Source organism: Mus musculus, chromosome 16 (genome assembly GCF_000001635.26).
Source record: "Mus musculus strain C57BL/6J chromosome 16, GRCm38.p6 C57BL/6J".
In the NCBI taxonomy this organism is placed as follows: Eukaryota; Metazoa; Chordata; class Mammalia; order Rodentia; family Muridae; genus Mus; species Mus musculus.
The window spans coordinates 22,074,361-22,099,892 of NC_000082.6; the positions used below are offsets into that span (position 1 = coordinate 22,074,361).

General features: G+C 45.4%; 1 protein-coding gene across 1 annotated transcript in view; it reads right to left on the minus strand.

Moving 5' to 3' along the window:
- Igf2bp2 (insulin-like growth factor 2 mRNA binding protein 2) overlaps positions 1 to 25,532 on the minus strand; it is a 104,291-nt gene that overhangs the window by 15,352 nt on the left and 63,407 nt on the right. Inside the window, exons 3-10 of the mRNA NM_183029.2 lie at positions 14,702 to 14,750; positions 13,168 to 13,219; positions 9,564 to 9,627; positions 7,374 to 7,625; positions 5,707 to 5,841; positions 5,124 to 5,246; positions 4,256 to 4,391; positions 1,657 to 1,785 (exon numbers count right to left, since the gene is read on the minus strand). Coding sequence (NP_898850.2) covers positions 1,657 to 1,785; positions 4,256 to 4,391; positions 5,124 to 5,246; positions 5,707 to 5,841; positions 7,374 to 7,625; positions 9,564 to 9,627; positions 13,168 to 13,219; positions 14,702 to 14,750 — 940 coding nt within the window. The remainder of the gene's footprint in view (positions 1 to 1,656; positions 1,786 to 4,255; positions 4,392 to 5,123; positions 5,247 to 5,706; positions 5,842 to 7,373; positions 7,626 to 9,563; positions 9,628 to 13,167; positions 13,220 to 14,701; positions 14,751 to 25,532) is intronic.

A 25,532-nucleotide genomic window follows, 5' to 3' on the forward strand; every position in this document is an offset into this window, starting at 1 on the left:
AATAAGGTTAGATCAAGATAAATTCCCAGCCGGGCAGTGGTGGCTCACGCCCTTTAATCCCAGTACTTGGGAGGCAGAGGCAGGTGGATTTCTGAGTTTGAGGCCAGCCTAGTTTACAGAGTGAGTTCCAGGACAGCCAGGAATACACAGAGAAACCCTTTGTCAAAAAACAAAACAAAACAAAACAAAACCCTCCCAGCACTTGGGAGGCAGAGGCAGGTGAATTTCTGAGTTTGAGGCCAGCCTGGTCTACAAAGTGAGTTCCAGGACAGCCAGGGCTATACAGAGAAACCCTGTCTCGAAAAACAAAAACAAAAACAAAAACAAAAACAAAAAAAACAAACCCAAAAACGGGGGGTGGGGGGGGAGAGATAAATACGCTGTAAAATACATTATAACCCCTTCCCCCAATCAACAATTGAAAATTAGTATAAGGAAAACATTTTATTCTTGGCTGAAGAAGGGGCTTTTTCCTTAGCGTGACATTAAAGGACAAACCCCCAAAAGAAAATATCACATCTTTAGTTTTTATTCATCTATTTCTTTTGTTGAGACAGGGTCTAACCATGTAACCCAGGGTGGCCCAAAACGTTTGGAATCTTCCCCCTCAGGCTCCCCAGTGCTATCTATGAGCCACCATTGACTGATTATGCTTGAACACCCCAGCACCAATCTGGTCTAAGAGAAAGCCATGGTGTTTAAATTGCATACATCATTTTCAACTGTAATTTCAGTTATCAAGGACTCCTAACTTTCAGATATGCTCTACAAGGCTCCTTATGCAGCCTCTATCCTAGGGAGTGATACATCTTTCAGTGTCTTTTTCAGTGCTAAGGTAGTTATCACACTTCAAAGCAAAGGGAAAGGATGTGACCCACATCCGGGTGCTTCAGCCACGACCCCTCCATTACAGACGCACATATAGTTAAGTGGTAGCTCCACCCTTTAGTTTAAGGGTGTTAAGCACAGTACTCCCAAACACCTCAGAAAAGTTTCTGGGAGCAAGCACCAATCAGCAAAGAGCTCACCCACTCACTGGATTCTCCCCGACGAAATGGTTTATACACAGGAGTAACAAAATCTGCCCACAAAATTCGTCCTTGTGTTTAGAGAAGAATAAGGTGGGGGAAGGTAGCTGCCACGTGTTCAGTGTCTTCAGCCTCCATTTGGTAATGTACTAATCTTGAATGATGTTTGTGAATAAGACTGACAAGCGGAAGACATACCATTCACATTCTGCTGAGAATTAAGGCTCAAACATCAGGCAGTGTGCTGTTTACATACAAACACTATGGTGTCTTCTTTCTATAAAGTATATTTCAGTTATGGACAAAGGTTGTACTAAATGACTAACACTCATGAATGTTGCTTGAACTAACAACTTATTTTTATAAAACACACCTCGAGTTACTGAAGCAGTGAGCAGTTCCTTCCTAGGTGGTATGACCCCATGTTTGAGAACACACGTTCAGAGCTTGGTTTGGTATTTTTTCCCCACCAGAAAAACTCTTATTCAAATTACAATCACTCATCAAGACTGCAAACAAAAGTGTTTGCCCTTCCTCAACATAAGAGAGTAGCTGTGCTGCCCCCCCCGGGGGGAGGGGGGTTGGGGGGTGCCAAGCACAGTGGTGTGGGGGACACCCAGTTACTTACAGCAAAGGGGTGATAGGGAGGACTGGGGGGAACTCCACGGGGCCCTGCTGGTGGAGGAAGCACAGACAGTCCAGTCGAAAAGATGCCAAGTGCACTGAGGTTTAGCCCTGGGATCAGATTGGCTTGTTGCTGGGAATAGAAAAGAAGACAAAAGATAAGGGAGAGAAGCCCAGGAGGCCAGGCTTGCTGCGGCCAGCCTCCATCCCCCCCAACCCCCTCATCTGCATAGCAATAGCATTTCAGTCAGCTCTACCCTGGTACAAGGACTTCCTTACCTCCTACTGAGAGCAGGCAACAAACCTCAGCCTGACAGTTGCATTTCTTCAAAGCTTCCTGGGCAACCTTGGGTATAACTAGGTCTTATTGCAATCAATGATGTCACTAGCTGCTTTCCTGCTAAGCCTTGGCCCCCACCCCACCAATTCTTCTCCCATCTCAGCTCTGGACTCTTGTGCCCTGCTGTTTGTCCCCCTCCCCTTCCTCAGTGTCTAGTACTTCCATTTCCTCAAAGATACAAGATGGAGTCACAGGGCTCAGAACCTTGCTCCTGCCTCACTTGAGGTCAGCGACTGTTTAGAGCTGTATTCAGTGTCTGCTATGCTATTACTCAATAAATATTTGTTGAATGGAAAAAAAAAAACCAGTCTTTTCTAATTACCCACGGGTGAGTCAGAGCCCACACTAGCACTGGCACACAGGCAAATCTCACATCTGATTGGATGACAGTGCCTTTTTGTCACTTAGCTGCAGCTTCAAGATCATGTTACTTCACATCTCAACCTAGGGCTGGAGGCGGAGAAATGTCTCTAAGCTGGCCGGTACCCAGCCCGCTCCAACCCTTGGCCTCCTGAACATGAAGCAATCATCTTAGATTTTCTGTTTGTTTCTCTGTGGGTAAAGTCACCCTGGAAAGTGCCCCTTTATGTAAGCATGCAGAAGAGCAAACTTCACCATCACCTCGAGTTGTATGTTAGGACCTGGTGATTTGGTGACTTTGCTCACAGAGCATGGATTTGGCACGGATATCTAGTGCCATATTCTGATACGGTGACGTGAGGCGCACTGATGCCTCTTCTGAGAACATCCAGATTCCATGGAAAGAGATGTTCAGCAAAGTCCACAAGAGCTAGATGGCGAGATGTATCTACACAGGAGGACGCGCCTCTCTCTCCCTCCTCCCCATCCTGTCCTACAACTACTGTGCGGTATGGGTGATCAGGTGGGGCTGCAGAGGTGTGGGATAGACTGATGCCCCTATACAGAGTGCTGCTGTCAGAGAGTGGGGCTGCACCAGGCCACTGTGGCAATATTTGCTTCTCTGTGAGATGTGGGGATGAAGTAGTAGATGAAGATTCAAATGAAGGTCAATGAGTTAATATTGGCTGACCCTTTCCATTCTTAGAAAATTATAGTGAAAAATTAAAGATTTTCACTCTTCTGAGTTGAGCCTTGCTGATGAATAAATATTTTTAGACAATTACAAAGTGAGAGTTAAGTAACAGAAAGAATGTATACTCTTCTACAAGTGACACAGAGCATTCAAGTGGGTGACAGCATTTACTAGAGTGCCAACCAGGGAGCAAGAGATGTTAGTGAGTCAGCCGGGCATGGTGGCGCACGCCTTTAATCTCAGCACTCAGGAGCCAGAGGCGGGGGATTTCTGAGTTTGAGGCCAGGCTGGTCTACACAGTGAGTTCCAGGACAGCCAGGGCTATACAGAGAAACCCTGTCTCGAAAAACAAAAAAACAAAAACAAAACAAAACAAAAAAAAAGAGATGCCAGTGAGAAGTGAGCCCCTTCTTCTCTCCCACAGGCAGCCTGAAATGCCTGCTTCAAATAGCCCTCAGCTTTAGTCCCTGAGCAGCCCAGGCTAGACAAGGTCTCTGTGCCCTGAGGTGGCATTTGTTTCTGACCCTGCATAATGAACTCTAGGCCTTATGTATGCTGTATGTAATATGTGATATTACCACAGAAGAGCACCTCCAGCTCGGTGGATACAGTTAAATGAATGAATGAATGAATAAACGAACAAACAAACAAACAAATGGAAAAGGGTCTCCCTACGTATCCCCAGATGGTCTGGAACTCATTATGTAGACCAGACTGGCCTCAAACTCATAGACACCCACCCGCTTCTGCCCCTCAGGTTCTGAGATTAAAGGTGTGTGCCTGGATAAACGATATACTTGAGTTTTTAAAGAGAGAAGACATGACAACATTGTACGAGCTTAGAAACCAGGGCAACCTACTTTGCTGGCCCTATTACTTTGATTTTCATGTCCAGCACCCAGTCCTGATCACCTGCATGCTCTGCATACACACGAGCCACCCCGCTCTGACCGCTTCCTTTTCTAAGTGGCCCTGAGCATCACCGCCCTTTATGGTGTGGATGGTACAATTTCATTGGCTCACATTGACTTGTGTTTAACTACAGTTTTCCTGATGGTTTCTTGTTTTGATGCCTTTATCCCAGGAAGCCAGAAGTTTTTCGCATCTCCCAAGGCACTTCCCCATCAGCGGAAGGACAGCTATCCTTACAGAGCTTGTCTTGTCTCAGCTTCGGGAAAACTAGCCGAGATGGAAGGACCGGGCACTTACGTTAACGGCCAGCATGTCGTTCTCAAAGGCCTCTCGGAGCTTCTTCATAATCTCTATCTCAGCATTGGCACAGGCTTCAATGGTGCCCCTCACGGTGATGGTTCTCTCGGGGTTATAAATGCTCAAATCCTGCAAGCTGGCCGGTGGGGAAGACAGCAACGTTAAATTCCAGACCCCACACCACACACCCCCCTGATAAAGATAAAGACTGATATCTCCTAACACTACTGCACAGAATCCCCGATATCTAAGTCTTCCTAGTGACATTGGTCACATGTATGTATATGTGAGGGGAAGAGGGTGCTGTGGCTTGAACCTAAGGCCTCACTCGTGTAGGAAAAGCCTTCTACCCCTGAGCTGTAGCCCCAGCCCCAAGTCTTACCTTATGCTTTGAGAAGAGTCTCACTAAGTCTCCCCTTCAGTTCACTGTACAGCTAACGCTGCCCTTAACTTTTGGTTCAGCCGACTTCTGAAAGCCTAGATCACAGACCTGGCTAATTTTTTTTTTTTAGTTTTTCGAGACAGGGTTTCTCTGTATAGCCCTGGCTGTCCTGGAACTCACTCTGTAGACCAGGCTGGCCTCGAACTCAGAAATCCACCTGCCTCTGCCTCCCGAGTTCTAGGATTAAAGGCATGCGCCACCACACCCGGCTACTAATTTTTATTTTAAGAATTTCATGGTGCCGGGGATGGAGGCCAGGGCCTCCCTCACGCCAGTGAGTGCTCGGCGGGCTATGTGGCTACACTGTGGCTCTGCTTCCCATGATGCTCAGGGTACAGCTGAGTGTATTCCCCTCTGAAGACAAGCAGGAGACAGGAACACCAGCACCGCTCTCTCCTGCACAGTCAGTCAGAAGGGGTAGCTTACGATGAGATGGTTATCTTGGTCCCTGTCTCATGTTCTATTTTCTTCAGGTTTCTGCCTTCTTTGCCAATCAGTCTTCCAACGAAGCCATTGTGGGCCAGGATTTTCAGAGGAACCTCCTCAGCCCTGAAAAGACAGAGGGGCAAGCAGTAGGACGGCTGCCGACTTAGCGCCCAAGACTCACGAAGCTCACTCTTTATGAATGGAAACCCAATTTTTTTTCAAGTTCTTTTCCAACCTCAGCTTATGAATTCTGACTAAAAGGAGCCACACAGTGATAACTCCACTTCTATTTCCTACTCTCTGGTGGCTAAGTGGGTCCACCTGTCAGGCCTGGCCGGAGGAAATGAAAAAACAATCCCATATAATCCAGCAATCCCAATTTCTGGGTATATAATCAAAAAAAAAATCTTGATAAATATTACATATGTATTAATAACCATATCGACCTCTCTATACACTCATCTGAGAAAATTCTGAGTATCACAAGCATTGATCCTTTACTGAGTAACAAACACGCTTCGCTCTTTTAAACGCATATCTTCATCTTACAGCACTGACTGGTCTGGGCAACATACAAACTTACAGTTTGGTCTCATCAGCTTCTTTTTGCATAATCTCAAGAATCATGCGGCATGCTTCAGATGTCCCTTCTGGGGTAGCATGGATTGTGACAGGCTTCTCTGCAGCCCCAGAGTTCTCCTTTCTGTGGATGTCTACCCTATAGGAAAAGAATTGGGAGCCATAATGCAGCAGTATCGGATAGGGCCTAGGCACGAGAAAGCACAGCCCCAGCCGATATAGTGAGGACAGAGGAAGGAAACGCCATTAGCACACTTGCAGCTGATGCTGTTAGTGTAAGGTGGGGCTCGTGCCTTTCTGACGGGAGTGCTGCTGGACCAAGGCGTCCAGCCAACCTGGAAAGAGCCAGTTTGGTTAATGAGGTATTTTTTGTAGCCTTTCAAATGCCTGTAGAAGCGGAGGGTAGGTAAAAAGAGTAGGGAGCCGCACAATGGAACAGTGCCGACCTCTGCACCAATCACAGCCTTTAAAAGCCATATGGGAACCAAATTCCAGCATGCTTTACGAATCAGGGCATCTACAGAGGGACAGAATCAATCCTTTCTCTGACTTCCTAAGATTTTGATTTCCTTTCGGTTGCTGTCTGCTGTCTTCCAGGCTCTTAAAACTAATGGCCTAAAAGTCTGATGACTTTATCAGACCTCTGGGTCCTGCTTGTTTTTAACTTTTCGAATCGCAGAACGGATCACAGCCTGTTAGAAGGAACCCAGCCTTCAGCCTACTGCTCAAGCTGGCACATATTTTGAGAACTAATTTCACTTCACTGAAACTTGCTTCCTTTTAAAGCCACCATACACAACTTTTGGAATCAGGACAGGGATAAATAAAAATTACTTTATAATGTGCAAGCTTGGGACAGGAGAAGCTGGTTTTTAGAGTAAAATGGGCATCAGGCCACAACTTATTTCAGCATTCCTCCAAGGGGTCTGCACACTGGATTACAGAGCACTCACTCAGTTCCCCAGCTCAGCTCCGAGTATCTGCTTGTTATCTGATGCCTTGCAGTGTGAGCGCATTTGCTCTGCCCGACTGTTTGCATTCTCACAACAATCTAGGTAAACCGTTGTGGCTTCCTTTTTCCCAGAAGCAATTGATACTCAAACAGGAAATATTTTATAAAAACCCGAACACAAGTCACTGTTCTCAAGGTCCGTATCCTCTCCACAGTGTGCTGTGCTCTTACGAACATATGAAAATCAACAACTGCACAAATCATTTTGCCATGGACTGCTACCTCCTGTCCAGTCTCCTTAAAACAGAAAATCAGACACAATACAAAGCCAGACTTTCTTGCTTGATGTAGCTGTGACCCAAAGATGGCAATGGAGATGGCCACACCACAGCTGACTAGGCAGGAGGAAAAAGCATCCAATGACCCCCCCACAGAACACATCTCAGCTCCTGTGATGTTAGCATAAAGGACCACCCTTCCTTGGAGGTCCTCAGTACTCTCTTCATAAACTTAGCCCTTCAGGGATGACGGTTATGTCATTAGCATGAACACTCGTCACAGCCCCCAGCCTGAGGTGAGTCTGTTGTTAGCCCACCGAAAGCAGCGGAGTCCCACAACGGCTCAGCTTCCCACTACAGCAGCAAAGGACCAGAACATGGCTTAGACGGGATGCAGGCGACCCCTCAGAAGGAAGCAGAGGAAACACTGGAGGCACGTACCGGGACTGGGTCTGCTTAGTGATGTTCTTTATGGTCAAGCCCTCCTTTCCGATGATGGCACCAACAAACTGGGTGGGGACCAGGATCCGCAGCGGGAAATCAATCTGTCTGGCCTGAGAAGAGCTCCCGGGGCCGTGGCCTTGTTCCCGGGCACGATGAGGGGGTGAAGGAGAGCTCACCTCTTCATCGGGGATGTAGGAAATCTTGAAGGAGTAGTCCTCAAACTGATGCCCACTGAGCTTCTCAATAGCTCTGAAACACAGCAGGGTGGGAAAGCTTATCAGAGAGAGACTAGGGAAGACCGCAGAAGGCTGATTCATCTTGCTCATGGGCCAGCCATGCGGTGCCTGTGCCAAGCACTGACACAGAGGTGAGCAAGACAAACACTACCTCAGCCCCTGGAGTCTCAGGTAACAAAATGAAACAAACTCTTGCAGTATTTAGACCTAGTATTTAGACTTAGATACAATTCTGCACCTCGCTTTTCTTTCCCTCTCACCGAAAACTGTAGATAAGGGTCCAAAATTATTACTTTCTTTTTAGTCGTAGCACATCTTCACGATTACTTTAATCATATCACAAAATTTAAATATATTTGAGACATTTCGGAAGCTCTTTATTCCATACCTTCCCTATCTATTTTATACACTATTTACTTAAATTAAAATGAATATATTATTTCTAATCCTTAAAATCCAGCTAGCACTCTATAAACATTCTACATTATCAATTTTGATATAATTCCCTGCCCATCCCACTTGACACACTTTAAAATGAGGTCAGCCTTCTATGGCTTCATGCAACTTTTACTGTGGAGCTTCCCTTTGGAGTTTGTAAATTATGCCCAACTCTCAAAAGTCACACATGTTGCCATGGATACGTCAGCAGTTAAAGCTGCTCCTCTGGGGCAAATACCCAGAGATTAGAGGGCCCAGGGTCCGTCTGGCAACATTTCAATAGTTATTCAATATTTACTCTACAGACATTAGAGTTTATTTATGCCTTTGATCCTCAAGGTTACAGATTATCTAAAAAATAACTATTATAAACAATTCATTACTGTATTTAAAAATTATACATGAAATGGGACAGTGCCTTTACATTTCTGCAGCAATCCTACTAGGGTAATGCTGAGAGTTTGCAAATTTATTACAAAACAAAATCTTCAGAATTCAATGAAGGTGAGAGAGCACTGTGTAGATACTGCCGCCCAGGTGGCACTGGGCTATGGATGCGTTAGCCGGTGATGGCGCAGGCTGCCAAGCTTCACAGCAGATGCCCACACTTGAACAATGAACAATTAACCAACCTCCTGAAGACTGTTGGTATGAAAATGGGCAAACGATGTCTTCACAAGGGCAGGGAGGTTATTACTTTAGGGATGGGTATGGGCTACTCCATAGCCATGAAGTACGGACACTGTTATAGTTCTAAGTTACACTGCCAATGAGGCACTTCAAGGACCTCCTACCAGAAGAGCCTTCTGAGCTAGGCATGATGGTACACCTCCCCCTCTCCCAACCCCCCCCCCCCCCAATAAATAAAAGCCCAAAAGATAAAAAAACAAAAGAAACTTGGCTTTTGCCATTACTTTAAAAAAACTTACTCCCAATCTACTAATAGTAAACTCAAAATTAATCATTACTGGAGCATCGGAGTCATGAATGAGAGTAGAGAGTCCACGCCAGGCACGTGGGTGGGACACTTCCACATAACTAAGCCAGCTGTTGTCACAGAGGTGAGTCCTCATAATATCACACATAGGAAAACGGTTGTTTTATTCTCCATCAGTGAGGGTGGATGGAAAGCTGTGCACATCCCTCATGGAGAACAGAGCATGCTCCAGGTAAAAAAGGCCTCATAAAAGTTTGTCAAAGCAGAGCCTATAGGTTCAGCAGCATAAGGCTGGTCCTCCCTTCCTGACACGGTTCCTGTCTTTGCTGATGCCAAGGCTCAGCACCGTTCAAGGCAGTCTCTGTACAATCACCAACAGCCTGGTGTGAGCTCCATGGGGTTGTACTGACACACCAAAAGCAGCAAGAACCCCTTGGAGTTGTACAGGCATGACTGAGAGGACGTGGACTGGCTGGTACCTGTCTTCTCGGCAAAGGTTTCCAGATGCCACATTCAAAGGACACCAAAGACAAACCCAAATAAACCCTTCAAGGGAATGAAACCAAGCACACTTACAGCTTTGCCTCTTCTCTTGTCATATAGGTGACGTTGACAACGGCAGTTTCTGTATCTGTGTTGACTAGGAGAAAAGCAACAGCCATATCACCATTTAAAAGCAGCTCTCATCCCCGGGGCCAAGGAAGGATGGGAACTGCAAAACACTGCGTCATCTTTCGAGACAGGGTTTCTCTGTGTAGCTCTGGCTGTCCTGGAACTCACTCTGTAGACCAGGCTGGCCTCGAACTCAGAAATCCGTCTGCCTCTGCCTCCCGAGTGCTGGGATTAAAGGCATGTGCCACCACGCCCGGCTCACTGCATCATCTTAACTGTAGTTACGCGCGTCTCTGTGTCTATTAGTGTGTACCTGTAGGATTTGTAAATCAACTCACAGAATACTCTGTAATCAGCTGCATATATAATATGCTGCCCTCTACTTCACATCTTCTGTGAGTGCGGAGTAAGCGTGTGCATGTGGATTGTCTCTGTGTACTTATGTATTTTCACTTTTAATCGTCACATAGAGTGGCAGGAAAGAAACAGAGCATGGACTGCCTCGTCGTTAGCCCCTTGGGAATGTGCTGTATCCAGCGCTGTCACCCCAAGTGCTGCCGAGTCACCTCTGTTGTAAACACTATTTGATCTGTATTCTTCTGAATTTACTTCCTTAGGTTAAAACTAAAGAGGAAAAATGGGTGGAAGAATATGACACTATGAAAATAAACAAAGAAACTGTTTTTCTAGACCTATTTATTATTATTAATTTTAATTGTTAACTCAAAACACACAGAATGTTTCCTATATTCTGCTTTCTAGAGCTACAGAGAAGGCTGAAAAACCAGACTTCCAAAAATGGCTGGAGTGGAGTCTTCTAGTAAAGACATCCTTTGTGTGTGTGTGTGTGTGCGCGCATAACACATATTTATGTATATTATATATGATGATAAGAAAAGTCAATCATATTTATAAAATATATCTGTGGCATGCAATATATATCTATATCTATCCATCTATATATCTATCTCATCCATCCTCCCATCCGTCTATCCATCAAGGTAGTATAGTAAGCCTGGACTACATAGGTAGGTCCTATCTGTAAACACACACACAGACACTCAGACATGCAAGCAAAACACCTAAATGAAAAATATGTTTTCACAAAAAGCAAGAATGATAATCATATCCACGCTTCAAAATATGACATTAGGATATTTAAAGTTAATAGCATTAAAGATAATTCCAGAAAATCACAATAAAGCTGACTTTCAAAGTAGCAGTGGTTAAGAGCACTGGCTGCTCTTTTAGAGGACCTGGATTCAATTCCCAGCACCCACACAGCAGCTCACAACTGGAACTGTTCACATCCAGTTCCACAGGATTCAACATGCTTACATAGACATACATGTGGAAAAAGCAACAATGTACACCCATGCACACAAATTATTCATTCTTAAACTTTTAGTTCTGTGACCATTCCACTTGCTACATCAATAAAAGGTAAAGAAATGTGACTCTGATTCTTAAAGGAATCTGGCAACCCCTAAATGTCAAAGACTCTGGGATTAAAAACACTCTGCCCAGTGATCTCAAAACGACTTCAGCCTTGGGGAGGTGGTACTGAGGGACAGGTAGGACATACCCAGTCATCAGCAGTAACTGAACAGTGATCTACATACTACTGGCATTGATCCCAGTCCTGGCCTCTGCCCAGGAGCATGCCAGCTGCTTTCTGAAGATGCTTATTCAGGGATGCCCACGGCATCGTGCAAAACAAGGCCTTGTGATACATGGCCGTCCTCACTCAGTGTCAGACCAATCTCAGGGGTTGACTATCTGTAGCCTTCTAGACTGACAGAGAAGGCTGTAGACTCAGACTCCCAAAAAAGACATCCACTAGGCATCCCAGTCTTATTTTGCCCTCACTTCTCACTAATAGTCTTTGTTCTTCAAAGAAGCTCATCTTCTGAGTCACCTGGTCCTTTGATTCTAGAGCAAGCTGAGCTCCACTTAAGTAATTTACTTCACTGCTTACTAAATTCGTGTTCCTAAGACTCCACTGATTGCTTCTGCTGGGTCAGAAATCACCCACAAAGTTGGGGACAAAAGAACATCTCAATAGTCTGCTCTGTGGCTTGAGGCACTGGCAGCCGAGCCGTCTCCAGTGCTCGGGCACTGAAGGGTACGTATTGTCCCGTGCCCTCCTCAGGTAGCACCATCCTGAACTGATTTCCAGCTGCTAATCCAGCCCCACCTCCCCAGACTGGAATTTCAGGCATGTGCCACCATATCCAGACCAGCTACTGAGGTTGCTTTTAAAACTGTTTTCAAGTTTGTACCTGTAAAGCCATCTTGCCCACTCTGTCCCCTAGAATGTCTTCTGTTCATTAAGTGAAAACTTTTTAAGAAAACATGTTTTCTTCTAAGTGCTTTTCTTTCAACTCTGAGCAGGGGCAAGCAGCATGAAGAAACAGAGTAAAGTTCTTTCCAATTGCAGAGGGGAGACCACCCAAGGAAGTGCTGCTTCAAAACAATTATGCTAACTACCTGGACAGACTGGACCATTGGTCAGGCATGGGACTCTGTATGATCTTTTCCTGGAGACTTTATGGTCCCTTATGATTGTGTACAAAATACATAAATGCCTTTGCATTGAATGGTGTGACCATTTGATGATACAGGAAGGGGAGAAATTCTGGTCATTTTATACAAGTGGAAACCGAGTCAGTAAGGTTCGTTGGTGAAGCTCAGCTCACAGGATCAAGGTCTTGAAGAACCGGCCAGGACCAATGCAAAAATAATCTTTACTACCCTTTGCTGTTTTCATTGTTAGGATCTACCTTCCTAGGAGGCCTAAAGAGCTATATACGAGCAGCTTCAGGTGCCTTTGGCCCCCTTAAAACATCAGTGCTCCAGGCTTTACCGGAAAAGGAAGTGTTTCCTGGCATATGCGGCGATGTTCCTATGATGATGGGTCTCAGATCTGAGTGCACACAAAACCACTCAGATTCTTCATTCATGAGGAATGAAGCACCCCCCCCCCATCGACCCCCAGTTTCCAGAGGTATGTGGTGAACCTTAGAACCTGCACTTTCATAAGTGTAACAGGAACCTCGGTGTGGAGGTCACACCTCACAGGAAACAGACGTTAGGCTGTATTCCCACCTCCTGGTGAGCCCCAGCTAGCTAAGGGGCATCAATGAAAACTCAGCTATTCTCAGACGCAGTAAGCTTGCCCCATTCCAACTGTCTGTCCAGCACTGCAGTTTAGTAAGCCTGAGGTGGTGGCCACACCTTTAATCCCAGCTTTTGGAGTCAAGAGGCAGATGGGGATCTGTGAGTTAGAGGCTAGCCTGGTCTATATAGAGTTCAGGTCAACCGGGACTATACAGAGGGACCCTGAGATAATACTCCTCGAACAACAAACTATACAGATATACAGAGTACAGGACCGACAGACAGCTGCCTCTGACAGTGGATAAATACGCTAGAGGAAGCACACTTCAGAGGTGTGCTGGGACTTACTACTTCTCCCCACAATCCCAACCTGAAAGAAACAGCAGGCAAGGTCCTTGAAGTTCAGGAGGCTACTCTCCTCACTCGGGGCTGACTCTTCACTTCTTACCTTGCTCCACGTTCTCCACTGTCCCATATTCAGCCAACAGCCCATCCAACACCTGTAAAGATACAGGAAGAAAGGGTCACAAAAACGACATCTGTTTCCCTCTGTAAGAGAAACAACCTACTACAGGAGTGATGTAACTAAGCCAGCACCTCAGGTCCTCCATAAAAAATGGAACTCAACGAATCTGAGGACCCAGGGCGGGCGGGCTGGCTGGCTGGCTGGCTGGCTCTCTCTCTCTCTCTCTCTCTCTCTCTCTCTCTCTCTCTCTCTCTCTCTCTCTCTCTTTTCTTCCTCCTCTAACTCTCTATTCACTAAGGTGATACCATAATGTTGGAGCCTTGGTAAATGAACAGCTATTATCCTAAGATAACCAGAACCAAGCTGCTGAAATGAGAAGCAGGAGAGGACAAAGCTCCTACTTCCTTCAGCTGCCCCAGGATCTCCTTATCTTCTAAGTAACATCTTGAGGATGGAGAGATAGAAGTAAGGAGGACACACTGCTCCTGCAGAGGTTCTGAGTTCCCTCCTAACACCCACCTGGCAGCTCACGACCTGTAACGTCTCCTGTGCCCCTGCACTAAAGCGCTGTACGGAGACCCATGCTGGCACACATAAGTACACATAAAAATGATACATCTTTTTAAAAGTTTGTTCTTTTTAAGATTTATTTTTGAGACAGGGTCTGGCTGTCAGAAGCTCTGGCTGCCCTGGAAATCCCTATGTAGATCAGGCTAGCCTCAGACTCAAGAGATCTGCCTGCCTCAGTCTCCTAAGTGCTAGAATTAAAGTCATACAGCACTATGCCTGGCTATTTTGTATTTTAAGAGTGGTGGGTGTGTGCACACATGTGTATGTGTGCATGTGTGTTTACATGAGGACACACACAAAAGGACAGGTGTCTGAAAAGTCCAGAAGTATTGGATCTGGGGTTATAGGTAATTGAAAGCTGCCTAATATGACCACTGGAAATTGAACTTGTGTCCTCCAAAAAGAGCCAACTCTCCAGCTTGGTCCTTTTTCTTCTTTCTTGTCTTTGTCTGTCTCCCTCCCTTCTCTCCCTCTCTCTCTTGGTTTCTTGTGGGCCAGGGCAGTTTGTTCTTAACAGTGAGGCCACTCTTTAAATTCTACTGTATTTTATATTAAGATAGCAATCTCAGAACTTTTAGTGCTCTGAAAATATATCTTAACTTTACTCATAGCAAATAACTCAAAACAAAACAAAACAAAAAATGTACTCTAACAAACAACTTTGTTTCTACAGGCCTCAACCAATCAGAATGGTAAAAGATAAAATGGTAAAAGATAAAAATCTGGTCATCAAACCACATGGCTGGTGTGCTGGTACTCAGTGGCCGGGTACCTGAGGGAGCCACCTGTGAGGGGTCAGAGTGCACTGGGCCAGGGAGGGACAGATAAAATCTTTAACTCACTTCACGTACCCTGTGACCCAGAGGTTTTGGGGGGAAGTCTGAAGGCCTTTAATTCCTAGAGTAAAAGAAAGGCGGGTCACGGAAGCACTCGCGCGCAGGCTTACCTCCCACTGCAGGTGAGGCGGGATGTTCCGAATCTGGATTCTTCTGCTCCTGTAAAGACAAGACCAGACCATTCTAAGATTTTTTTTCTCTACACACTCAAACATCAGCAAAAAACAAAGCCTCAGATGTGAGATCATAATCAAGTTCACTGTCCAACTGTAGCTACCAAAGCATATGCAGACATTCCTATTCTAAACAGCAGGCACCAAAAAATCCTGAAAGAATAACAAGTTAAAGAAACTACGATTCAAATACAGCCTTAAATTTCCAACTTTCTACCAAAGTAGTTAGAAGCTATGATCATTCTCTCAAAATATATATATAAAAAAGCTGGCAACTGACCCTATCCTAGGCTCAAGGACAACTGGTAAAGTCACAAATGCTATGGGCTTAAACAAAACCAGGCTTTGTTTCAATTTTCATTTAAAATTTTATTTCTGGTAGGTAATTTTTCATAATTCAATATTAAAACATCATTAAAAAAATCTCCCACCTCCCAATCCTCGCAGAAGTCAACACTTGTGTCCTCCAGCTCTCTGTAAATACAAGCTTATGTCTCTCCCAAATACACCTCACACTCTCCATATTGACTCTAACTCCATGCTTCACTAATAGCAGCGTACGGACAATCTTCCCACCTTAGACAGAACGCTTCCTACCCACCCACTTTCCTTATCACAGTCATTTAGACCTTTCGTTCCGTTTTATTCTTTAGATGCCTTTATTAGGACATCCTGCTAGTCTGATGGCTCTAAATGATTCCAGTATCTTCTGGTTTTTAATGTAAAAAAAACCAAAAAAACAAAAAGACAAAAAAACAACCCGGGCATGGGGATCCAGGTTTCTTACACTAACACTCATGACGCAGAAGGATCATAACTCACGGCCAGCCTGGGAAGCAAGCAAGCATGGTCTTTTTATTTCTATCTTCTGAAAGAATGTTAAACCCTGAGAAAGCCCATTAGTGCAGAGGTGCAAGCACTCATTTGGGGGAACGCTGGAGAAGAGATGTGGTGTTCACCGTGGACCCCCATTCTTTTCCCCTTCTTTCTTGTGCCAGTATTACACAAACAGTGGCTATACACAGTTACACACTCCCCCATGGCTTCAACCCAGGCAAGGCCTCAGGAAAATGCTGTGATTTAAGCAGAGAAGGGAGAGAAACAGAGAACACAGAATAGGGAAACCAGTGAGGTGGGGTCTCCCTCCCTCCATGCACATGCAGGGATGAGAAAGTACTGCTGGAGGTGCCGTTCCCTCAGACAGCAGTGGCCTTGACCCTCTGGACATGGATGGGTCTTCTTCCCAGGGTTTGACATGGTCTCAGAAGACAGGTCATTTGCTGGCTGGAAGCATCAACCGTGTTGGCTATGGTAAGATCACATGTTCAAACTGCTAGGTAATATATGGAGGGTGTTTGAGACACGGTTTCTCTATGTAGCCCTGGCTGTCCTGAAACACTCCTTGGAGACAAGGCTGACCTCAAAATCATGGAGGTCTGCTTGTCTCTGCCTCTTGAGTGCTGGGATTCAAGGCCTACGCCCCCAGGTCAGGTTGTTGTGTAACTTTTATAGTGTGAATATGCTTTGTTAATGACCAGGACAAAGCACCTTGTGTCTTGTGCCAGGATAGAAAAAGAAGCAAAAGACTCAAGAGCTACTTTCTGTCTCTGTGTTGGGAAGGCTAGTCTCTCACTTGTCAGCCATAGTTTTTAATAGGGGCATGCCTATGGTGACTACATAGAAATTCCCTGCATAAGCTGTTACCAAATTCATCTGTAGAAAAAGTCATCAAAATTTTCAAGAAAATAGAATATTTCTAAAGGAAAAAAATGTTATTTCCAAATATAAATATTAACTACTATAAGATAAATATAAAATCCAACTACTAATGAAGCTGATCCGGGTTTTGTAAATTATCTTTAATTATATGTGTATATGTATGTGTGTGGGGGTATATACACTAGTGTGGGTGCCCACGAAGGTCAGAATCAGAACCCTTGAAACTGAAATCACAGGTGGTTGTGAGCCAACTAACAAGGGTGTTATAGGACCTGGCAGCCTGTGCACTCAGCCACTGAGACTCAACACCAGCCCCAGAACTTTCGCAGGAAAAAACCTATAATGTACGAACTCTTATTTGGGGATACAAAGGACTCTACATACTACTACAGAAGACAATTTCTCACTGTGTACACTGTATTCATAATAGCCAGAAACTGAATCAAGCTAGATGAATGGATAAAGTGTGGTACACTTACACAACAAAATATGACTCAGCTTTTAAATTGAAATCATGAAAGTCAAGTATGACTCAGCTTTTAAATTGAAATCATGAAAGTCACAGGTAAATGGATGGAGATAGAAAAAAAAATCATCCTGAAGTAACTGACCACAAAAGGCAAATATTGTTAAGTATTTGCTTACATGTCAGCTGTTAAAAAGTCTTTGATAAGCAAGCTACAATCAATATAACTCCTGAAAGGCACTATGCTGACTAATGCTCCCCCCATCCCCCATTCTACACCTGTAGTTTAGGTTGCAGACTGATCGTCCCACCCACACCTTCACTCTGAGAGCGTGAAGGCTGCAGTGGGACCTTTCCTCGCTTTTGTTTTAACTGAAAGCAGAGTAGGACCTTAAGTTAGCAAATGGTGCCCTTAATAAAACTACAGTCACTTTTCCTATGGCTTTAAAACCCAGGAATTTCAGACTCAAAATGTAAGTCAACTGCTTGCAGTAGGGCAGAGCAGGAGGGCCACTTCCACACCAGGACAAGGGCAGTCCGTCCTGGGGTCATCAGATGGCTGACTCTGCATCCTGATCAACTGTAATCACGGCACCCTTGTAGATTCAAAATACACATGGCCCCACCTTAGCTTCCAGCACAAGGATGTCTCAGGGGATTCTCTATGAATGCCATTATTTCTGTACTCTAGATTCCCAAAGGTGATAAAAGGTGCAACTAGGTGAATTTCAGATGAAATAAATGTCGATGACAGATACCAAGAACTGGGAAATTTATTTTCTCCTGAGAGAATTTGTTAAAAGCGTTGATCATGCTGGGCCAGCTATTTCAGTTGAGAACGAGTTAACATGATTGTAGAACCTAGGTCATTGCTTCCCAGGTTCCATTTTAAATGTAGGCTCAGGGATCCCCAGGGAAACTGTAGAGCTACAGAGAAGCAGAGGAAGCCAAGAGCATCCTGTGGGATTCAATGAGAAATTCTACCCAACTACTTGTTTCTATAACAACTCTGAGATCCATCAGGTGAGATGGGGTCCTCATCTTGGGGGGAAATTAGAGCACTTTGGAAAACCTACTGTCTGCACAGCAGGGCAGGTGTGCTGACTGACTGTAGGGCTCAGGCAAGCTCACCTGCTCCAGTCACATAGGCAGGTTTTGTGCATCTCACAAACTCAGCATGATTGATCATTTCTTAAATGTTTCCTATTCCTTAGTTTTGAAAGTGCTCTTTAAAACTTCTGTGATCATCTGACCTATTAAGAGAGACAAGATCCCTGACAAGAGTCGAGTCCCACCCCAAACCTAGATCAATTACAGTTTGGCACTAACACATACGCTCCTACATGGTGAGCAGGAGCAATGTCATGGACAAATCATATAATGACTAAGTTAGATATCACAGTGATCCCTTGGCAGATCGCTGTCCGTGGACAACTGCAGTTACGAATGCAGTGACCCCTTACTCTTACAACTCACATCTGCATATCAGACAGAACTCCTGAAAGCCACGACTGGATGGAACAAAACAGTAAGCAGAAGTGTCTTGTCTGTGTGGTAACAAAGCACTGTGGACTGGGTGGCTGGCATACAGTTTCGAGGCCAGCCTTCAGCGTGGGTCCTTTGCCGAGTCATTGTGTAGCAAAGAGTCCCAGGGGCATCATCACTCTGAACCATTACTTCGAGGATCAGGATTTCAACATAGGGCCTTGGTGGAGGTGGGCACAGCGTAAACTTTCAGACGAAAGCATTAAGACAAGAAGGAGGAGGGGGAGATTAGGAGGCGGGGATACCTGCACAAGAAAATGCCAACTGTCTTCTGAATCTCCAGACACAACTTCCTATAGACACCACGTCCCATTGCTCTCCTCTACTCATACTTTATAAAGTGCAAAAGCTCTAGCTTTCCCATCTTCTCCACTGCCCCTGGAGTAGTGTAACAGGATGCAGACTAATAAAGTCTCAAAGGCACAGAGAAAGCATCCCTCAGTTTTTAGCAGGTAGGTTTCCCCAAACTACAAACTGCTGTTTATCTCAATGGTTCTGTGCATCTCACTGAGGTCGGACCACTCCCAGTGACGCTGCTATCAACGTCAAGACTTTTTGGATAAGTAACCAAGTCTCAGCTAGGGAGTGATAGGGCTTTTGCTTTCTATATTTAAATATTTGCTCTTAAGACACCACGTTGGCATTGTCAATCCAACAACAAAATTCTGTATTTCAAGAATGTACTTTGTTTCTTTCATTAGATCCCGTGTAGTGTGTATCCCTTTTAATAACAGGTCTTAGAAATAAAGCATGGCTTTCCCTCTGGACATTGACCTCACTGGAGATTTTTACCAAACTCTCCTACGGGAAAGGTTATACCAGAAACGTCCCTATAGGTGGGGACATGTGGGAAATCACCTGCTTTAGTTTTGACAGGCCTTGTCACGCACACTTCATGGACCAAGATCAATTTTGAGAGCCTCCCCCAGATATAGGTGGGACAAATTCCGAGAGCCCCCAGATAGGGGTAAGTAAGGGCACTCATGCATTGCCTGAAAGGCAGCATGCATTTGAATTCAGGCACATCAGGCATTTGATATAAAGGCTGCCATCTGTCTTTGTACATCCCAAAGATGCACGCTTGCTTTGGCTGTCCAGGGTTGAAACACAGGGGAAGAAGACACCGTGCCATCTAGCCTCTCTCTTTCTGCTGTGATGAAGTCCTGTTGTGTGGTGTGTTGTGTGGTGTTTTGTGTGGTGGTGTTGTGTGGTGTGTTGTGTGGTGGTGTTGTGTGGTGTGGTGGTGTGGTGTGGTGGTGTTGTGTGGTGGTGTTGTGTGGTGTGTTGTGTGGTGGTGTTGTGTGGTGTGTTGTGTGGTGGTGTTGTGTGGTGGTGTTGTGTGGTGTGGTGGTGTTGTGTGGTGTGTTGTGTGGTGGTGTTGTGTGGTGGTGTTGTGTGGTGGTGTTGTGTGGTGGTGGTGGTGGGTGCTGTCTGAGACGGTTTCGGAATGAATGTAGATCAGGCTAGTCTTGAACTAACTATGTTGCCTGGGATTGGCTGGCTCAAAGTCATGATCCTCCTGCCTCAGCTTCCTGAGTGCTGGGATTACAAGTATGTAGCACCACTTGTAATGAAGTTTCCACTTAACAAAACCTGTTTCTAGAAAAGCTATTTCTACGGGGGACTTTTGGGCTAGCATTGGAAATGTAATTGAGGAAAATACGTAATAAAAAAAAAAAAAAAGAAAAGAAAAACTAAAGAAAAGCGATTTCTAGAAAAGTGACCTTTATGTGGGCTCCGACTTCAAATCTACAATTACGACTAATCAGGATACAAACAAATATTTGCATGCGGCAGTGAGTTCAGATAAAAACCATAAAGAACCAAAGTTCTAATCTGAATGTATGAGGATGGCCTACTGTGGCACCTGGACGAGCTCACCAGTCACAGGAAGCACACATCATCAGCATCAGACCCAGGGATTTCTCTATGCCATCCCTGGATCTGCCCTGCACCAACTCTGTTATCTTCTCACCTTTCCTCAGCCCAGAAGGCAAGACCATAGCCGTGTTCAGCTGTCTGCAGCCACGGGAGTACCTGCTGCCAAGAGGTGACACTCCACTTTGTTGATGACAGTGGCTATTTTAAACAAGCCTCTTTCTCCCAACTCCACACTATAAACAATGAGCCAATACCATTTTACCCCCAAAGAAGAAACTATGCCCTCAGTCGTTTTCATTATAGTCGTGACGGCGACTATGACATGAATTCTCGATGGAGTCCTAACCCCCAAGGCAGTAGGAAGGCCATGCAAAGCAAACCATTACTCCGCCTTGTGAGCTCCTCTCATCAGCCAATCAGATCGTGTCTAGTGAAGAGGTTCCATCTCACCACACCGTGGGTTGGTGTCCTGAACAATCCGATCCAATATTCCTACCAGAGGCTAACAGCACTGTGAATGATTTTGCAGAACAGATGACCTTCAAGTTTTAACTAAAAGTGTTGCCAATCCATGTAACAAATACCACTGGGTACCTACCAGACTCTTTGCAAAGGCAAAGGGCAGCCAGGGAAAGCTGGGGTGGGCCTGTGCTAACCATTGGTGGGCCACCTTCTCTGTGGCACGGCCACGTGGAGGAAGCACTCTGTCCCTGTGCTTAGTTCTCTGAGTTTCCCCTGTCACACAAGGGAGAGATCTGGGGAAAGACCAGCAAAAACCCAGGACGCATGGGAGATGTGCTCCAGAAGAACAGGGAGGAGAACACTTTAAAGGCTCTTTATTATAATGAGCCACATAGGGATCTCTCATGGAGGGAGTGAGGAGGGGCAAACACCTGTAATCTCAGTTCTCTGGAACCCAAGGGAGAAAGACCCCACGTCTGAGGCTAGCCTTGGCCACAGAGAAAGTGCAAGAGCAGTCTGTTATCAAGGCAACACAAGCAGCACATCTGGAAGGCCAGGGGGAGATACCCATCAAAGACCATCTCTGACATCTCAGAGGATGCTGTGGCTTGGGAATCTCCAGGGATCTCTTATGATTACAGACTGGTCGGTCCAACAGGGTGGGAGGCAGAGCACACACTTACACAGAGGCAAGGGAACCTTTGGAAGTGAGGCCCAGTAGAAGGTCCTTGGGTAACTGGGGAAGTGAGGCATTTCCTTGTGACAACTTTGGCAGCTCAGCTCATACACTCCTTTTCCAAAACATAATCACATGGTTGGTGGTGCAACTCCCTTCAATACCATTCTCATGTGCTGAAGTTCTCACTAGAACCCAGCTGCTACAGACCCAAATTGAATCTGTATGGTAAGTAACCTTTAATCTTTATAAACTTAGCTGCATCAGGTATCTATTATAGCAATGAAAAGAGCATGTTGATTGATTGATTGATTGATTGATTGATTTATTTATTTATTTATTTATTTATTTATTTATTTATTTATTTTAGGTTTTTTGAGACAGGTTTTCTCTGTGTAGCCCTGGCTGTCCTGGAACTCACTCTGTGACCAGGCTGGCCTCGAACTCAGAAATCCGCCTGCCTCTGCCTCCCAAGTGCTGGGATTATAGGCGTGCGCCACCACTGCCCGGCTTGATTTTTTTTTTTAATTAGCTTCTAGAGCTCAAGTTACACAATTTGAATGCATAAAAATCTCCTGAGACTGAACAGCTCCAGACTGCCTGGTATGATCAAGGCCTTGGGATCAGTCTCCTAGCACCAAGACAAATATAGGGATTTAAATTCACCTTTAAAAAACAAAAAAAATCAGGGGATGGGGGGCTTTTGAGATAGCATTTGAAATGTAAATGAAGAAAATACCTAATTAAAAAAAAATCCCAGAGAATCTTTTTGAAAAATAGATGAGCAGACTATGGTAAGACAGAATAAAAATTGCTTTAAAAACAACAACAACTGAATTTGTTTTCTCCAAATTTCAAATATATCTACTGCCTTTAAACTGAGGAACATTAATTAGGGGTAACTTCCTAGATAAAAATGTGATTTATAACCAATTCGGAGGATTTTGTCAAGAACATTTTCTCAGACATGTGAAGGGCCTCACCTGCCTAGCACAGCCACACAGTACACTGACAATGGCTGCCCCTTATAGAAGGGCACACCTCTACAGAGTTACTAAAGTGTATGAGCACATGGTGTGTTAAAGTTAAATCAGAAAACCAGGCCTGAAGAGACATGAAGCTGGGGCAAGGGGGCAGCACCCTCACAAGGCTCCCATAAAATGGACACCTAGGGCCGGGCATGGTGGCACACACCTTTAATCCCAGCACTTGGGAGGTAGAGGCAGGAGGATTTCTGAGTTCGAGGCCAGCCTGGTCTACAGAGCGAGTTCCAGGACAGCCAGGGCTACACAGAGAAATCCTGTCACAAAAAACCAAAAAAAAAAAAAAAGAGCACCTAACATACAGGTGACAACCCAACCTAACAGACAGAGAGCTCCCAACCTCCCCACACACACCTCCCCCCCCACACACACCCCCAACCCCAGAAAGCCACTCTGTTGACTCTCAAACTGCTTTCCACTTGTCCAGGCCTTCAGTCACCTGAACCAGTCTGCTCTCAGCCTCTCTGGCCTCCACCACACTCACAGCTGCAGCTCAACCCTGCTCTGCAGCCTGCTCTGCCTCACGGGCAGCCATCTTAGCACTCCAGCCCAGGCGCTTTTCTCTGCTCCCACAATGATGACTTTGGGATTCCCATCTCAGGCATCTGAGAAGACGCTTGAGCTCCAGTAGCTTGAACCCCTTTGCAGCCATTCCAAAAGGAAGACACAGGTGTATTTACTGTGTGTCGCTTGATCCGAGAGCGAATGTCTAAGTAATCAAGAAAACCCTTCCTCTCCTCAGCCAGGGCCATCACAAGATGTAGGCAAATCAAATCAATGTCAATGATTTATTAGTATTCGAAAAATTCCATCTGTGTGCACCCACTAACAGGAAGTTGTACACAGGAAGTCAACACCTGATCCAACACTGGTGATTCATTTCCCCTTTCATCAAAGCTGTGCCGTGAGGCAGTGAGCTGAGAGGCAGGCAGCTAGACAAGACGATTCCAAACTGCAGTCAGAGCAAGCCTGCTGCAAAGAGAAGGCGGGGCAGAGGGCCAGCACAGGCCTCCTGTGGTTCAGGCTACAGATGGATCACAAAAACCCCAAACATCTCAATGAGCCTTACTCGAATTAGAATTTTAACAAACAGGGCAAACAGCCGAACTTAAGAGAAGTTTTAGAAATCCTTATCCAGCGCCAGTTATAAATTATCATCTGGGAGCCGAGAAGGATGAAGGATGAAATGTAGAAGCCTGCTGTGCAGAACTGCAGAAAAAAATATCAAGCAAAGCTTCCCAGGGAGCAGCTGCCAATCAAGGAGAGGGAGAACCCAAGGGCGAGTCCCACAAGCAAAACCAGAGGTGACTCAGGCCCAGGGAGGCCTGCACCTGGAAAAGGACACCATACTTAGTGGACACTGAAACCCACCAGAGTCCTACGGCGCAGCCCCTGGGTTGAGCTTCAGACAGAGAGGGTGAGCAGGAACAGGGTTCCATGCTCAATCTGCAGCGTAGCCTCTGCTGGGGCAGGCAGAGCTCCACACCCCAGCCTCTGCCTTCAGGGAACTAAGTCCACAGACTAGGAAGCTGGGTCACCAGACCAACACAAGTCTGAATCTTCCCAGCAGCTAGCCATGAAACGAAGTTTAACGATGGGCAGTATCAATGAGTTTTGGAGACTACCATGCCCAATTACCCCTGCCATTGAGTCTTCCCAGTAGAAATTCCAGACATAGGGCAAAGACAAAATCTCTTACTACACCATTCTTTTTTTTTTTTTTTAAGATTTATTTATTTATTATATGTAAGTACACTGTAGCTATCTTCAGACACTCCAGAAGAGGGCGTCAGATCTCATTACGGGTGGTTGTGAGCCACCATGTGGTTGCTGGGATTTGAACTCAGGACCTTCAGAAGAATAGTCAGTGCTTTTAACCGCTGAGTCATCTCTCCAGCTCAAAATGTAGACTGCTAGGATAGCTTTTTTGTTTGCTTATTTGTTTTGTTGTTTTGTTTTGTTTTTTGAGACAGGGTTTCTCTGTGTAGCCCTGGCTGTCCTGGAACTCACTATGTAGACCAGGTTGGCCTTGAACTCAGAAATCTGCCTGCCTCTGCCTTCCAAGTGCTGGGATTAAAGGCGTGGGCCATCACGCCCAGCACTTACTACACCATTCTTGACCCACAGAATCTGTACATATACAGAGTTTATATTTGAGCTAATTTGGGCTTGCTATGCAACCATAGATTCTACAAGTAGATATAGACTATTTTAAGGCAATGGAGGATCCTGAAAATTTGGGGGAGTAATTGAAAGTAAGCTGGAGGATTCCAGGAGGTTAATCTGAGTGTGGTCTCTGGAGGTGAGGTGAGCACAGTTACAGGAAACCATTGGTCCCGTGTGATGCAAACTCTGAACACCCCAGTTGTGAGCAGTTTATGGGGTATGCATTCGATTCTGAGGGCAAGGAAAAGTAAGATATTCAAATGACTCCAAGACCTGAACTGACAAAATTGAAAGAACCAGACATACTCAGAAGGGAGTTTCTTGCTAAAAATGAGTGGAGAAAGAAAGTGAATTCTATCTGTGATTGTGGGTGCTGCGGCCCCTTGGTGGGGCATGAGGACAGTGAGGGAGGCTTCCACACAGCCCTAATAGTGCAAGTGTCCATGTCCTATGGCATGCAGCCTTAGAATGGGCCCAGAGTAGGGTAGTGGCTGCTCCCCCCTCCCTTCAGTCCCCCCTCGTCCCCATCCTTATGGAAGTCCCCTGTGTGCTGGCAGCTGGCACCTCCCCATAGAGACAGTGGGGTCATTGGCTACTCCAGAGCTTATGTTGATTCTCCATCAGTCCAAAGGCCATATAAAAATACTTGTCACAGCATAATACTTTAGATCCGTACTCTGGAGTCTGTTTCCTGGGATGGTGACTCTGCCTCCCCCACCACCTCGGGATCATGGTTCCCACATGAGATAATTAATTCTCAGCTTGACAGAACTTTGATTCACCTGGGAGATGAGAATCTTGCCATGCCTG